This window comes from Balaenoptera musculus, chromosome 1 (genome assembly GCF_009873245.2).
Source record: "Balaenoptera musculus isolate JJ_BM4_2016_0621 chromosome 1, mBalMus1.pri.v3, whole genome shotgun sequence".
Classification (NCBI taxonomy): Eukaryota; Metazoa; Chordata; class Mammalia; order Artiodactyla; family Balaenopteridae; genus Balaenoptera; species Balaenoptera musculus.
In genome coordinates, this window is record NC_045785.1 from 160,488,185 (window position 1) to 160,504,697 (window position 16,513).

At 33.2% G+C, this 16,513-nt stretch overlaps 1 protein-coding gene across 13 annotated transcripts in view; it reads left to right on the forward strand.

The window, feature by feature from the left end:
- Window positions 1-16,513, forward strand: part of CDC42BPA (CDC42 binding protein kinase alpha) — a 320,248-nt gene that overhangs the window by 155,048 nt on the left and 148,687 nt on the right. For all 13 annotated transcript variants that reach the window (XM_036865565.1, XM_036865615.1, XM_036865588.1 and 10 more), the window contains exons 7-9: window positions 10,770-10,970; window positions 12,716-12,964; window positions 15,110-15,189. In XM_036865565.1, the coding sequence (XP_036721460.1) occupies window positions 10,770-10,970; window positions 12,716-12,964; window positions 15,110-15,189 (530 nt within the window). The remainder of the gene's footprint in view (window positions 1-10,769; window positions 10,971-12,715; window positions 12,965-15,109; window positions 15,190-16,513) is intronic.

Below are 16,513 nucleotides of genomic sequence, written 5' to 3' on the forward strand. Positions count from 1 at the left end.
TACTTCCCTCCACTTAGGCATACTTTCTCATAATAGGGCTTGTCTATAAAGTCATATACCATTTTCAACTGCTTATATTAATGATCTTAAGATTTATACACTATACCTTTTATGAGACTCTTGTTTGTTCCTTTTTTAGCTGAACTGTTTATTATTGTACTTGAGATATTTACATAGTTCCGGAGGAGTGAAGAAAATAAATCCCGCATGGAAAAAGAAAATGTGACTTCTTCACTTTCATTTCTTTTCTCTTTCTTTACTAGTTGTCTGGTTTTCCTGAGGGACAGTGTTCAACAAGTGAATGCTTTTATCAGAAAGTCCTCTAGGCTGATTCAGTTTTATGTTACCATTTACTTTAGTTCTGCTAACCCTAGACCCCTCGGTTATATTCTCTCACTTAACTTAAAAGTTTACATGCCCCAGTTGTATTCCCTGTTTGTTATTGTTGTTGTTATTGTTGTAGTATTTACCTCAATTTCCTGGTTGTATAGCATACATCCAAATATATATCATTTTAATTGGCAGAAACTTTTTGGAGAGTAATTTAGTATAATACATTGCAAAAGCCATGAAAATGTCACATTATACTGGACCAGTAATTTGACTTCTGAAAATTTATCCTAAGGAGATAACTTTTTTTAAAAGGATTATATGACTTCTGCCTCTGGCCATGATGGAGGGAGTAATTGATACCAAATTGTTCTTTCACTGTAAATAACTGTAAAACTGGATTTGAAACAACTGTTTTTATGCAGTGGACAACAGGCAACACAAGACTGTTATCTCTGAGAGAAGTTAATTTACGAGGTATGCCTCACCATTTCCCAGGATTGGGACAGTTTGCTGACTCTGATGCAGAAAGCTAGAGTTAAAGCAGAGTTTAACCATCTTACAGAGCTGAGGAGGAAGAGATCAGAGTTGGGTTAGCTGAGGCAGCTGTAATCTGCAGGGCTTACCATTGGAAAGGAGGGAGTTGTGCATAGAGAGGGCCTAAAATATCCATATGGGGCTATCTCATGATGGTTGGTCTGTACATATGTCATACAGTTGTCCCTTGGTATCTGTGGGGGATTGGTTCCAGGACTCCCCCCCCCCACCCCGCCCCATGGATAGTAAAATCTGCAGATGCTCAAGTCCCTTATATAAAATGATGTAGTATTTTCATATAACCTATGCACATCCTCCTGTATACTTTGTATCATCTCTAGATTACTTATAATACCTAATACAATGTAAATGCTATATAAATAGTTGTAAATACAATGTAAATGCTATGTAAATAGTTGCCAGCGTGTGACAGATTCAAGTTTTGCTTTTTGGAACTTTCTGGAAAATTTTTTTAAAAATATTTTTGATCCATGATTGGTTGAATCTGCAAATGTGGAACCAGCAGATATGGAGGGACAACTGTATAAGAACATATGAGAATTACCAAAGAGTAGATGCTATCCATTTGAAAATTGAGCAGATTACTCGAAATCAAGCAGTGCTGGAGGAGACACAGTGCTAGGGGACATTGGAATATCGGCTAGTTAAGATGTTTGTAACATGTAAGACTTACTGTAAGCCTATCTAACAGCCTAAAACCAAGTCCTGATAAGATCAACGGAGTTTGAAAGTGGTCCTCCAAATAAAGGGGTTGAGATGAATCTTAGGTTTTCTATAAATTGCCTTTAAAGGGTATAACTGTAAGCCAACCCATGTTCAAGGAGATCAGTTAGTATTCTTTTATCTGCTTAAAGGAGAATTTAATATTCTTCAGAGGAAGATAATAGAATTCATACTGTCCACAATGCTTTATTGACAGTGGCCAGCATTCAGTCAAAAATCACTAGACCAAACAAAAATAGAGGGTAGGGTAAGTGATTGTGATACAGAATTTAAAAATAAAAGTAGTCACTAAAAACCTGGCTAGCACAGATGTTGGAGTTGCCAGACAGAGACTTAATGAAACTATCATATATATGTTTAAAGAATCAAAGGAAGATAATAGTCTTAAAGATTACACAGATAAGGAATCTCTGCAGAAAAATAAATCAAACAGATCTTTTAGAACTTGAAAATTATAGTAATAGAAATAAAAAATCCACAGGAAGAGGTTAACAGTAGATTAGAAATGAGAGAAAAAAGAGCCAGTGAATTTGAAGACAGATTAATAGAGATTAAACAGTCTGAAGAACAGAGAGAAGAAGATTGAAACAAAATCATTATAGGCTCAAATATCCATACAGTTAGAATCGTAGTAAAAGTGTGATAGTAACAGAAAACATTTGTAAGAATTGATGGCTCAAACTTTACCAAATGTGATGAAAAACACAGATATAAAATCCTAGCATATCTCAAGGTGATAAAAGGAACCACACCTGGCTACATCACAATTAAACTGCTGAAAATTAAAGATAAAGAAAAAAAATTGAAAGCAGCCAGAAGAAAAAACACTTTACACACTGTGGAAAAAGGGTAAAAATGACCACTGAACTCTCATCAGAAATCATGGAATGATATCTTTAAAGTGCTGAAAGAAAAAAAAGTCTGTAAATCAAGAATTCTATATCAAACAAAAATATTCTTCAAAAATGAAGGTGAATTAAAGACATTTTCAGGTGGATGAAAGAGGCCTAGATGCTAAAGAATGTCCTTCACACCAAAGGAAATTACACCATTTGGATACTTAGCTATATGATAAAGAATATCAGATATGATAAATAAGATTTACAGGATAAAGGAAAAAGATTATATTAATCTTTCTTTTTAAATTTACATAAAAGGTATCTGACTATTAAAAGCGAAAATAATATTGTAATGTGGGGCTTGTGACATAGGTAGAAGTAATAGATATGACAATAGTCATACCAACAATGTAAGACCGGTGTATGTAATTATTCTGCTCTAAGATAACGGCATGTGTTTGAAGTATATAGTGGGAAGTGGATAGTGCCAGGTATGACATGAGAGGGAGAGAAATAGCATGGTGGTCTAAGTTGAGAAAACACAGATTAAAGTAAGGTAGGCTGTGGTATCAGAAAGTTGTGGTCCACAATTCCGGAAAAGAGAGAGCTACACTGAGAAGGAATTCCAGGGGAAGAGGTAGTGTTTCCTCAGTCCTGCATGTTATAAGCCCCTTAAAGCTGGGGCTCCTCCTATGGAGTCTGTTCAGTCCTCCAAGTCCCTGTGCATTCCAGAATGCATTGAGTACTTTTTCTGTCTATATGAGTTGCCCCTGATCAGATTTATTCCTAAAATTCTAGTGTGTCTTCCTAGTCATTCATTTTTTATTAATGATCTCAAATAATTTTCCTGGACATAATAGCATGTTGGTCCTCCATTTAGAAAATTATAATGAAGAAACCTTCTTTTTTCTTTATTTTTTATGTGATGTATACATATTTTAGGAAGACATCAGAAAAAACAGCATTCCTTTGTCCTGGTTCTTTCCCACCTCCAACTGTCTTTTTCTGCAGGCAGACACATAAAAATCTTTTAGCTCTTTCTTCCGTTGTTTCTTCTACTTATGTATTTTTTATTGTTTTATTCATGCTACTGCCTCTTGTTATTTAGTTTTAGATATTATCTATTAATTTCCTACCATGGAAGATGAGGATACAGGTCTTTTATACCCGTCTCAACCAACCCTTACACTTTCTCTTTATCTTCCCAGTGTTGTAATTATCACATAATCTTTCATTAAATCCTGTTCAGTTTTTTAATAATTATATAAATATTATTCATAGCTGTGCCATATTATTTATTTTAATTACCTTTCTTTTCTTGGACAGCTCTTTGTTCTCCCTGAAGTAAGTGACCCCTTTACTTTGCTTAGTTTTTCTGTATAATTCTCACTAGTTTATCCCCAGACTCTCTACCACGCATTAAGAAATTGAGCAATTCCTTTCCCTCTTAGATATAGTAAATAACTTAGTGGCTCCTTTGTCTGGAGGCGTGCATACTCTCATTCTAGTCTAGACTGTCCTATAGGCCTACTGGAGATAGGCCTATCTCCTATCTCCAGTTCTCTGATGAGAACTGTCATCCTAGACATACCTTTCCTTATCATCATGGAATTTATGTGTCGCTCTCTAGTATTGGATCCTCTGTTTCCTGGATCCATATCTGTCTTTCTTCTCATTTGGTGGTAGCTGCCTGAGAAAGGTTCCAGGGGAAGTAAATATTTCATAATCTTGCATGTCTGAAAAATGCCTTCATTTCTTCTCTCATACTTGGTTGATAATTTATCTAGACTGGACATGGTATGATGGATTTGAACTTATTTTTCTCTTAGAATTTAGAAGACATTGCATTGTCTTCTAATGTACTGTTGTGACATCTGATGCCATCCTAATTTTCAGTACTTCTGTTATAACCTTCGTCCCTTATTTGGAAGCTTTTAGGATGTTCTGTTTATTTCCGGTGTTCTGAAATGTTGTGATTATATAACTTTGTGTGGATCATTATTTATTATCTGGGCAGTTGCTTCAATTTTAACCTTTCCCAAAGTTTGTGACTTTCCAAATTAAGTTTCAACTTGCTTTTTGGGTCTCACGTCTGAGTTAAAATTATGCCATCTTAATCACTATACCTTTGTAAGAAGTCAGTTTCTGTGAGGGGGTGTCCTGCTGTCATTCCTTTTCTGTCTCTAAAATTGTTTTGGCTATTCTTGGCCATTTGTTTTTCCATATGATTGTTAGGGTTATATTATTAGTTTATATACATACAGACAGACATATACAAACACCCTTTCACATATACAAGCTTGTAGACCTGCACTGAATTTAGAGATTAATTTTGGGAAAATTTTTGTCTATAACATGAAGTCTTCCCAACTGTGAATATGGTATCTCCATTGTTTTAGGTTTTCTCTTATGTCTGTTAATGAAGTTTTATAATAATGTTCAGGTAAAGGTAAATCCATTACCTTTATTTGTTAGATTTGTTCCTAGGCACTTCATGGATTTTTTTTTTTTTGTGGCTATTATAAATGGATAACTTTTAAAAATTTGCATTTTAATAGCTTGTTGCTCTTCTTTAGGACCACAGTTGATTTTTGCATATTCATCTTGAAACTAGCAAGCTCACTAAATTTTTTTATTAGTTCAAAATAATTTGTAGATTCTATGTGTATATGTATATTTTTCTATATAGACAATCTTATAATCTGCAGATAATGACACAGCCTTGTGTTTTGTCCTTTCCAGTCCTTACACTGTTATTTTGCTATATTTTTTCTCATCATGCAGTCAGTGACCTTAAACACAATATTAAATTGGTATAGTAATTGGGAGCTTCTTTGCCTTTTTCCTGACTTTATTGGTGTTTTTTCTGTAGTTTCAAATTAAGTATGATGTTTGCTGTAAGCTGGTATATATTCTTCATCAGATTAAGGAAATTTCTATTTCTGATTACCAAGAGTTTGTTATGGTTTTTAATACTGTGTAATCAAGTGATTTTTCTGCATCCATTGAGATAATACCAGGGTGTTTTTCCTTCAGTCTGTTAATACGATGAATGGCATAGATTGTCCAATGTTAAATCATCCATTCTTTGGATATAAACATAACTTTATCATCAAGTTGTATTGATATAGTTGAACAAACTGCTAGATTGACCATGTTAAAATTCTATATTGAATTGTTACCTAAGATTCATACCTGACATTGATCATATCTGAGATTGCAGTATAATTTTCCTTCTCAAATTTTTCTTACCTGTCTTGTTTTGTATTTAGGTTATTTTAGCCTTATAAAATAAACAGGGGAGCCATATCCCCTGCCCTTACCCATTTGGGGTCTAGAACAGTTATATAATACTGGGGTTATCTGTTTCTTATATAATTGGTAGAACTCACTTTTAAATCACCTTTGCTTTGGTGAGGTTTTGTTTTCTTCTGTTTTATTTTGTTTGTTTTCCAGGTAGATTTTATACTATTGATTCAAATTTTTTAATGGTTATAGGTCTCTTTGGTTTTCTATTTCTTCCTGAGTCAGTTTTGGTAAGTTATATTTTTTTCTATGAAAATTATCTATTTTCTCTGAGTTTTCAATTTTATTGGTATAAAGTTGTTCAGATTGCACTCTTTCTAGTTTTAAAATCTCTGTTACATGTGTAGTTTTGCCCTTTTTTCATTCCTAATGTTGTTTATTTGTGCTTTACTTTTCTTCATAAGTTTTGACATAGAGTATTTTACTAAATATTCTCCAGCTTTAGTTAGAACTCTTCTGTGGACCATTAATTATTTAGACATGTGCCTTTTAGTATTCATAGTGTTATGTTTACTTATTTGGTTGTTTATAGAAAGTTTTCTTTTACTGGAGAGTGGATCTATTTGTTATCAGTTTTTTAGCATTTGTCAAGATTGCTTTTAATTTTGTAACAGGCCAATTGTTATAACTGTTACATGTTTGTTTGAAAATAATACATTTTTTTCTAACTTTTGGGTACAGGTTTCTATATATGTCCGTAAGATTAAAGTTGTTAACTTTGTTGTTCAAAATTTTAATATTCTTACCAGTTTTATTTCTTTCTGATCTATTATTTATTATTTAAAAGTCCTTATGATGTTGAATTTATTAATTTTCCCTTGAACTTTTCAATGTTTTCACAGCTCTTTTGTAGCTATGTTGTTAGTTACGTGTTATTCAGAATTGCTCTTCCAGGGTATTTTCTAATTATGTTAATAAATCTTTAAAAATCATAATAATCATCTTGGCATTAGAATCTAATTTGACTGATATTAATACAGCTACCTTAACCTTCTTTTGTTTAACATATGCCTGGTATATCTTTTCCATCCTTTTATTTTTAACCTTTCTTTGTCTTTATGTTTAGGTGCATTAAGCAGATTATTGCTGATTTTTAAAAAATTTGTTCATTTTGGTTTTATTTGTCATCTAGTGTGATGACTCTGTCTTTTGATAGGTGAATTTAATCCATTTATGAATTTCATTATTAATATGTTTGTATTTATTTCTAGTATATTGTCTTGTACTATTTGCTATAGGTTTTGCTTGTTTGTTTGCATGCATGCTTCTTCCCCACACCCCATTTCTTCTCTGCCTTCTATTGGCTGGGTCAAATTTATTTTTATTTCTTTTTTTCTTTACTTCTTCGGAAGTTATACATTCTATTTCAAATATTTTAATGTTTATCTTAAAAACTTTAGCATTTATCCTTTATGTAAAGTCTAGAGTCAGTTTCTCTACCATATTCCTAATCAAAGAAAAAAACTTAATTTATCTTATACCATATATAAAAATTAACTCAAAATAGATCAAAAACCTAAATGTAAGAGCTAAAACTATAAAACTCTTGGAAGAAAACATAGTGGGCAGGGGGAGAAGTTTTATGACTTTTATTTGACAGTGATTTCTTGGATGTGACACCAAACAATAGGCAACAAAAGAAAAAATAGACAAATTGGACTACATCATCATTAAAAATTTCTGTGCATCAAAGGACACAGTTATCTTAGTGAGAAGGTAGCCTATGGAATGGGAGAAAATAGTTGTAAATCTATGTCTGATAAGAGGTTGCTATCCAGAATATATAAAGAACTCCTACAACTCAATAACAAACTAACAACCCAATTCAAAATAAGCAAAGGACTTGAAATGACATTTCTTCTAAGAAGATATACGAATGGCCAGCAAGTACATGACAAGATGCTCAGCATCACTAGTCATCAGGGAAACACACATCTAAACCATAATGAGATACTACCTCACACCTATTAGGATAGCTACTATAAAAAAAAATAAGTTTTGGCAAAGATGTGGGAAAATTGGAATCCTTGTGTAGTGTTGATGGAGATGTAAAAAGCTGTAGCCACTGTGGAAAACAGTATGGCAATTCTTCAAAAAACTAAAAATAGAATTACCATATGATCCAGCAGTTCCGCTTCTGGGTACATGCTCCACAGAATTTAAAGCAGGGTCTCAAAGAGATATTTGTTCAACCATGTTCATTGCATGATTATTCACAAAAGTCAAGGGTTGTAAGCAACTCAGGTGTCCATCGTTGGATGAATGGATAACAAAAAATGTGGTATATACATACATTGGAATATTATTCAGCCTTAAAATTCTGATACATGCTACAACATGGATAGACCTTCTTAAAAACATGCCAAGTGGTATAAGCCAGACACAAAAGAACAAATATTGTACGATTTCACTTACATGAAGTATCTAGAGTAGTCAAGTTCATGGAAAGTATAGTGGTGGTTGCCAGGGCCTGGGAGGAGGAGGGAATAGGGGAATTATTGTTTAATAGATTTTCAGTTTTGCAAGATGAAAAGAGTTTTAGAGATGGTGGTAATGGTTGCACAACAATGTAAATGTACTTAATGCCACTGAACTGTACACTTAGAAATGGTTATAATGGTAAATTTTATATTATGGGTGTTTTACCACAATTAAAAATAATAATTAAAAAGTAAATAAAAATTAGAAAACCAAGGAACCTAGAACATTGTAATCCTAATTGCTCCCTCAGTAACATGTTGTTTTCTAGTATTTTAGTTCCATCTTATTTTTCAGCCTTCAAGTAGTTGTTCCTTCCTCATCCTCCATCTCCTTTTTCTGTTGCTCCTGCTCCTCCTCCTCATCTTACTCTTTGTTGTCCTATTTCTCCTTCTCTCTGTCATTATTTTATCCAATTAACAACCATTTAGATGTATGTTAAAGTTTACTAATATCTTTGTTCATAATTGCTTCTAGTGTCACATTCTTCCATCTGGGTTATATTTCTTGATTCTGAAGTATATCCTTTAGTACTTTTGTTCAACTGAAAGGGCTGCAAGTGGTAGTTCACTCAATCTTTGTACGAAAATATCTTTATTTAACCCTCATTCCCGTATTATAATTTAGGTAGGTAGGGAATATAATATTGACAGTTATTTTGTCTCATCACTTTGAAAATACAATTCCATTTTCTTCTGACTGCTGTGTTAGTATTAATCATTCAGCTGTCAGTCTAATTGTCATTCCTTGGTAGAAAAATCTCTCATTATCCTCTAATGTTTTTAAGATCTCTTGCCTTTGGTGCTCTGCATTTGTAACTACAGTGTGTATAGTAGTGGATCCGATTTCATTTATTTTTTCATATCTTTTATTTCAATGACTGCTTTTTTCCATTTCTAGGACCTCTCTTTAATTTTTTTCATCTTTGTCTTATGTTTTTGATTTTTTAATATGCCTAATAATTTTAAGCATACTTATTTCATGAAGTGGAACTGATAATTGTTAGAGGTCTAATTGTTTGGATTTCTGACTTTTGCTTGTAATAGAATGTTTCCTCATTTTGTTATATTATTGGATTGTGAGCTCATCTTCAATGGCCTTTTATATGTAAGAATTATATGTGGCCAAGTTTGAGCATGTGTCCTCCAGGGTAGTTTTGAATTTGTTATGCCAGGCTTTCTAGGGGCACCTAACCTGGTGCCAGTATTTTTGCCAGTTTCTTGGCTTGAGAACTTCTGAACCACAGAAACCCTGTGACTTAGAATTCCAAATGGTGGGACTATGTGATCTAAAGTTATGAATTTCTAAAGGAGGAAATATTTTCACATATCAGTCACAGTCAAGATAGACAAAATGTCTTAATCTTTCTCTGCTGAGTGGCAGGTTTTTATAATTCACCTTTTCCTTACAATATACCTTTTAGGGTAAAGGTTATATGGGGCAGCCTCTCACTTGAAACCTCCTATAAGTTCAAGGTCTTTCCTTTTGTCCTTATGTATATGTTAAAAGCCAAGTACCTAGAAAATGAAAACCAATATTTCTCCAACTGCACTCCTGCTTTAATGTTTATCGCCCTGGTTCTCAATCATTTCTTGATTACTGGGCCCCTGAGACTGTCTCTTTATTTAAAGGCTCATTTATGTATTTATAAAAATGATTGTTATATTTTATCTAGTACTTTTAAGAGTTTATAGTAGAAGAGTTTTCAAGTTACTTAATCTCAGTATTGCCAAGGAGGAAGTCTGTTCTAACGATTATTAAGAATGGTAATTTAGTCTAGAAAACTCAGAGTATTAACCATTATTTTATCTCGAGAATGTTCATTTCTTGATATGTTCTCTTAAAACATATAAAGAACCAATTTTCTTTTACTTTGGAATACGTTACAAAACATGTGCCCAGGATCTTTTTTAGCTTTGTTTTCTAATTTACATCCAACTTGCCATAATTGTATGCCCAGCTCTTTTTCTCTGTTGGGACTTTATTTTTTGAAGGATATATTTTTTTCCCTTTTATAATTTTTTTAAATAGATAAGTAGTTTGTGAGACATTGTTAACATTTATTTCCTTAGGTTTTCATTAAGGTGTTTTAAAATAATATCCAGTCTGCTCATAGTATTAGCCAGACTTTTTTGTTTTTCCCCCTAATTAATTGTAAAATTTTCACAGTTCCATTTTTCATATGTAAGTGTTGGATGGATAATATCAATAATAAGAATGTTCTAAAATATATATTCAATTTGTGGTTAGTGGCTGTGGTGTTCAAATCATATTGTTACCCTAAATGTAGTCAATTAAGTAACAGCTATAATAAACATTCTATAGTGTTAAAAAATCTGGAGAACTTGTTGGTGTGGTGCTTATATAAATTTTAACTTATATGGGCAAGGAGGCTAAATTCAGATAATGACAAAGTTGTAGTTGTTATGAAATAATGCTACTGTGTTTTTAAGTAAATGTAAACATTTCTAATTTAAAATTATTATTTGTTTCTAATATATTATGGTAGATTACTAAAAATGTGAATTTCTTCAGGTACAGTCCTCAGTGGCTGTTGGAACTCCAGATTATATCTCTCCTGAAATCCTTCAAGCCATGGAAGATGGAAAAGGCAGATATGGACCTGAGTGTGACTGGTGGTCCTTGGGGGTCTGTATGTATGAAATGCTTTATGGAGAAACACCATTTTATGCAGAATCTCTGGTGGAAACATATGGAAAAATCATGAATCACAAAGTTAGTATATTTTACTAATTTTCAAATTAATGTGGTAAATAATACATATAATATTTAATAAAATTAAAATGTGATATTTAAAAAGAAAATTATTTTCCAAAAACAATAAACAATCTAATTTCTATGCTAATAAGGGACATGACAAACAAGAGTAATCAAGATCCATAAATTATGCATAAAATTATTAGTTTTCACCTTCTCCTGTATTTCTTTAGAGGTGCTAATAAGTAGAAAATTAAATGTTCTCTTCAGTAGAATAACAAAGATCATAAGCAGATAATTTATATCATTACTACTATAGTATAAGTATAATCATGACTAGAATGCATTTAAAATTCTCAATCTTAATAGTAATAAGTAAAATGCAAATTAAAATAAGAATGGCATCCTTTTCCTCCCCCTGTCAAATTGGCAAAGATGAAAAGAAAAATAGTACTTGTTACTGTAAATAATCCAGTGAGGTGGACATTGTTAGACATTGTTGATAGGAATGTGAATTGATATAATCTGTCTGTCAAGAAGTTTATAAGTATGCATCGACAGCCTTAAAAAAAAATGGTTAAAACATTTGGTTGAGTAACTTCAGTTCTAGGCATCTACCCTAAGGAAAATATTCGTAGAACAAGGATATATGTATAAGGATACCTATCCTAGTATTATTTATGATCACCAAACATTGGAAACAGTCCAGATGCAGAGCAGGAAAGAATGAATAAACTTTAATCCATTTAGTACCAAGTGAAATAGATTGTACAAGAAGAGGAAGAGTCTGATGATCAATCTCAGAACATTGTGAGCAATTGCAAAAACCTAGAATATGAATAGGAATATCCCATAAAGGGAGTGACAGTCTGTTCTTTTTAATTTGTTCTGATGATACAATTATGATTAATTGCTACACATATATATAAATCGGTCTTACAGAGTCGATGCTTTTCTACCTGGCTGCAAAGATAATCTGCTAAATAGTTATGAAGAGTTGAAAGACAAGAAATAGCTACAAAGTTGTAAATAGCATGTAAAGCATTTCAGATAGAAATCATTGTACTATAACATGGTTGTTAAGATTACAGATTCTGGAATCAGACAGTTTCAGTTCAAATCAGTTTATTACCATTTATTAGTTGTGTGACCTCAAGCAAATTTCTTGAACTGTTTCTTTGTTTCCTCTTCTATAAAATTAGAGTAATAGGAGTATCTACCTTATACAGTTGCTCTGAGGATTAAATGAGCTAAAGGAGTAACGCACTTCCAGTAGTGTAAAGTATGTATTACATTCTTTAAAAATGTTCCATACTATTAATCATTAGTATGTGACTTATATGAACATTATCAATTGTATACACTATTGAAATATTGAGTCACATTCTACTACATTTAATGAATTCATTTTGACAGCATTTAAGGTGTTTAAGCATTTAACTTATTCTTTCTGTAGTGCATCTATGACTAAGTCACATATGAAATGAAAAGTTCTTTTAGGAAAATTATCCTTTTAAATTTATTCCTGCATCTCTTTTAGTATCAGTACTTTGTACCATATATTCTTATTATTTAAAAAAAATTTTATTGGAGTATGCTTGCTGTACAATGTTGTGTTAGTTTCTGCTGTAGGACAATGTACCATATATATTTATTAGATATTTTTAAAAGAAAATATATTTTTAAGAAAGTAAATGCTAACATCAACCTACTTAGTAAATTGAATAGTGATTTATATTTTGTTTCTGTTATTCTCTGTTTAGGAGAGGTTTCAGTTTCCAGCTCAAGTGGCTGATGTCTCTGAAAATGCTAAGGATCTTATTCGAAGGCTCATTTGTAGCAGAGAACATCGCCTTGGTCAAAATGGAATAGAAGACTTTAAGAAACACCCATTTTTCAGTGGAATTGATTGGGATAATATTCGAAACTGTGAAGCACCTTACATTCCAGAAGTTAGTAGCCCAACAGATACATCAAATTTTGATGTGGATGATGATTGTTTAAAGAATTCCGTGAGTATGACATTGTAAAGAAGTTCTGTCCTTCTGCTTTTTTTTTTCTTTTTTTTGTAAATCTGGTTATCAAAGTAATTTTATAGACCACCTTACCAATTATCAAACAGTTATCGTGGCTTCCAGTATTTACTCTCTCTAAATCAAGAAATTAGGAGAGTTTACTGAGGTGAACATAGTTATTCATGACTAGGAGCTAAATTAAAGTTCAAAGATTTACTTCTTAGATTAGTTATGCCATTAGGTTTCTTAAGAGGAGGACAAATTAGATGCTTTAAAAAGTGGACTTCATGATGGCAGAGTGAAGACATTGGCAAATCTCTCCTTAAAAACCACCATGAAACTGGGCAAATTGTCAAAAACAACCATTTCAGGGCTTAATAAATCAACCCAAGGTAAATAAATTGAGAAGCATTTATTCATGAAATACTGTTGAACTTTGGTTAAAAACAGCCCTCCCAACTTTTCCCTCAGCTTAATTGGGACAGTAGAACTGCTGGCATGGAGCTGCTTGTAAAAACCAGCAGCTTTGCTGACAGAGGGAGCTGACTTGATTGTAGAGCTAAATACCTATGCCCAGTGGTGTTGCCACTAAAAATAGCAAACTTGGTAGGAAATGCATGGGGAGAGAACATCTATAGCCTTATTAGCCAAAAGTTATAGCTCTGTTTGCGGCAGGTGGCTGACCAGTGGATTAGCCAAATAGTCTTCCATTTTTACCAAAGCAGGCCAGCATAGTTTGTCAACCTCTGCTCTAAACCATTAGGTTATATTAAATTAAAATTTAGGGAAATAACACAATTTTTTTTGTTTTTTGTCTTTTTAGCCTTCTTAATTTTTTAAAAATTTTTATTGGAGTACAGTTGATTTACAAGGTTGTGTTAGTTTCTGCTATATAGCAAAGTGAATCAGTTATACAAATACATATATCCACTCTTTTTTAGATTCTTTTCCCATATAGGTCATTACAGAGTATTGAGAAGTGTTCCCTCTGCTATACAGTAGGTCCTTAGCCTTCTTATTTTGAACTTTCATTTTTATTCAGTTATTTTATTTCTTATGGGTTTAATTCTACACTAAGAATTTACTTTTCACTGTTCAGTAAGTACCATATTCAAGACAGATAAGAACTTCTCTTATACTTTCCTTACTGAACCTCACAAGAAAGAATTAAATGGAGTTTCCTCATCAGTTTTTTTATTACAAGAATTACATTTACTGTTAACAGGAATTGTGAGTCATTCCAAATTAAATACACAGTAAAGTTGATTCTGACTATTTGCTATAGTTATGTTCAGTAAAGTTGCTGCAAATACTGTATTAGTGAATCCTGAACCATTGCTCCTAGGGGAAATACACAGTCAGGTTCCTGTGAACCTCTGGTCACAATGTTCTCATCAACCAATCAGTACAGTACATCAGCCAAACAGTACCTTGTTTGATGTGTGTTTCTATTTAAAGACACCTTATTTAACATATATTGTCAATTCATTGATGTCAAACTCATGGCCAACAGCACTGTGACTCATGCTGGAATGAAGCGTGTCTAACACACACATTTTTTTTGTAAGGCACATTACAGCCTTCTTGTTGGGGCACAATAGATGGCATCTCAGCACTACTCTTGGAGGCCATTTTAGATAGCAAAATCACCTGTAAAAACCACAAAAATGAGAAAAATGTGGCACAGGTAGACATTGAAAAAAACCACTTGTTTACAGTATGAGAGCTGAAACAAGAAGGCAGATGTCTCCTTGTTCAGCTCCAGCTGGGAACATGTGCGTAGGGCAACTCAAATTTTTCTTTGCTCTGCAAGTGTCTGCAAATGACTACAAAAGTATTTGTGAATATTAATTTTGGGCTACAAATACATTTTAGCGACTAGGCAAATTTGCAGATATGGAATACGTGACTAATGATTGTACTCTCAATATCCGTCAGACTTTAAATCTTTCTTTTCATTTTATTAGAATTCTACAATAGCAATATTTATGGTCTAAATTTTTTATCACTAAATGTCTGTACCAAACTTAGCAGTGTTTCTAAATTGATCAGTCACCTATTTACTATTGACAGGTAATATTTATAGCGCAGCCTGCAGTTTATAGTTATTCATTTCTTACCAGATGTTTTTTCCTCCTTTAGGAAACGATGCCCCCACCAACACATACTGCATTTTCTGGTCACCATCTGCCATTTGTTGGTTTTACATATACTAGTAGCTGGTAAGTTTGAAAAGTTAACATGATTTGGATGATTTAAATCAAATTAAAAATGAATTGAGGTTTTAAAAAGTATAATGCTTAAGAGAGCCTTGTAAAATTATTTTTAGAAAAAGGGTGAAGCTACTGCTGGAAAAAGTTAGACATTACAAAGTGAATAGAACATATAAGAATCTTAACTCATTTTGGAGGACAAATAGCTCAGAATCTAACTTTTAGCATTGGGGCAGGAATTAGAAGAGTCCCATGATACTGAATAAATATTTTCTAGGTGTCAAGCATCAGAATTTTCAACCCATTGATCTTAACATTCTTTTCACTGACCCTCATTCCACTCATATCTTCTCTTTCCTCCTTACCTTTCCTTAAATATCATTGAGAATGACTATAGTCACTCCTTGGGTGCCCCCTCAATTCCTTGACCGTCTGTCATTCTGTAACACTGGTTTTGCTAGTTAACATTCATTATTACAGTTCCGTTTTCTGCCTATACCTGTGCAGTTCAAAGTGTCTAGAGAAAAATATCTGTCCATTCTTACTGGTCTCACTTTGAGTTCATGATTACCAACCTCAGGGGCCACTTACTGCTGCCTGGCAAATATACTGTGTTACCCTAGTGTATTCACTCTTCCACTCTCCTAGGTAACTATTTCATACTTTATACTTTTCCAATAAAACCCCTGTCATACTTAGTCTCACCTGATGATCTCGCTTCCTCTTTCACAGAGAGGTTGAAGCGATCAGCAGACAACTTCCCCAAGTTCCCATCACCACATTTACCACCTTCATACCGCTGGACCCATATAGTCTTCTTTTTATGGATGACGGTGTGATCTCCCTAGCTAAGCCGCATCCCTTCTGTCCCCTCTTACCTACTCTAGTGCCTTGCTGTTACGTCATAAATTTTTTCCTTTCTGTGTCATTTGCATAACAGATCATTTCCATCGGCTCACAAACATGCAGTTTTTTCTCCCATCTTAAAGCAAAATATAAAAACTGTTAATCTAACTTTCTTTACCTGCTACCAACCATTTTTCTGCTCTTCATTGTAGGAGAGTTACTTCAAATTCTTGTCTGTACTTTGTCCATTTTTCTCATACTCTTCTTTCTTGGCACCACTCCAGTCAGTTTTGTGCTCCCATCACTTCATGCAAACTGCTTTTATCCATGTCACCACTGACCTCCATGTTGCTAAATTTAGCAATCATTTCTCGGTCCTAGTCTGACTTATTTGCCTAGTCTCATCTCATTTGTCCCGGCTCCTTCCCATTAAAACACTTTCTCCTTTTAGCTTCCAGAGCACTTGCCTCGTTTCTCCTTACCTTTT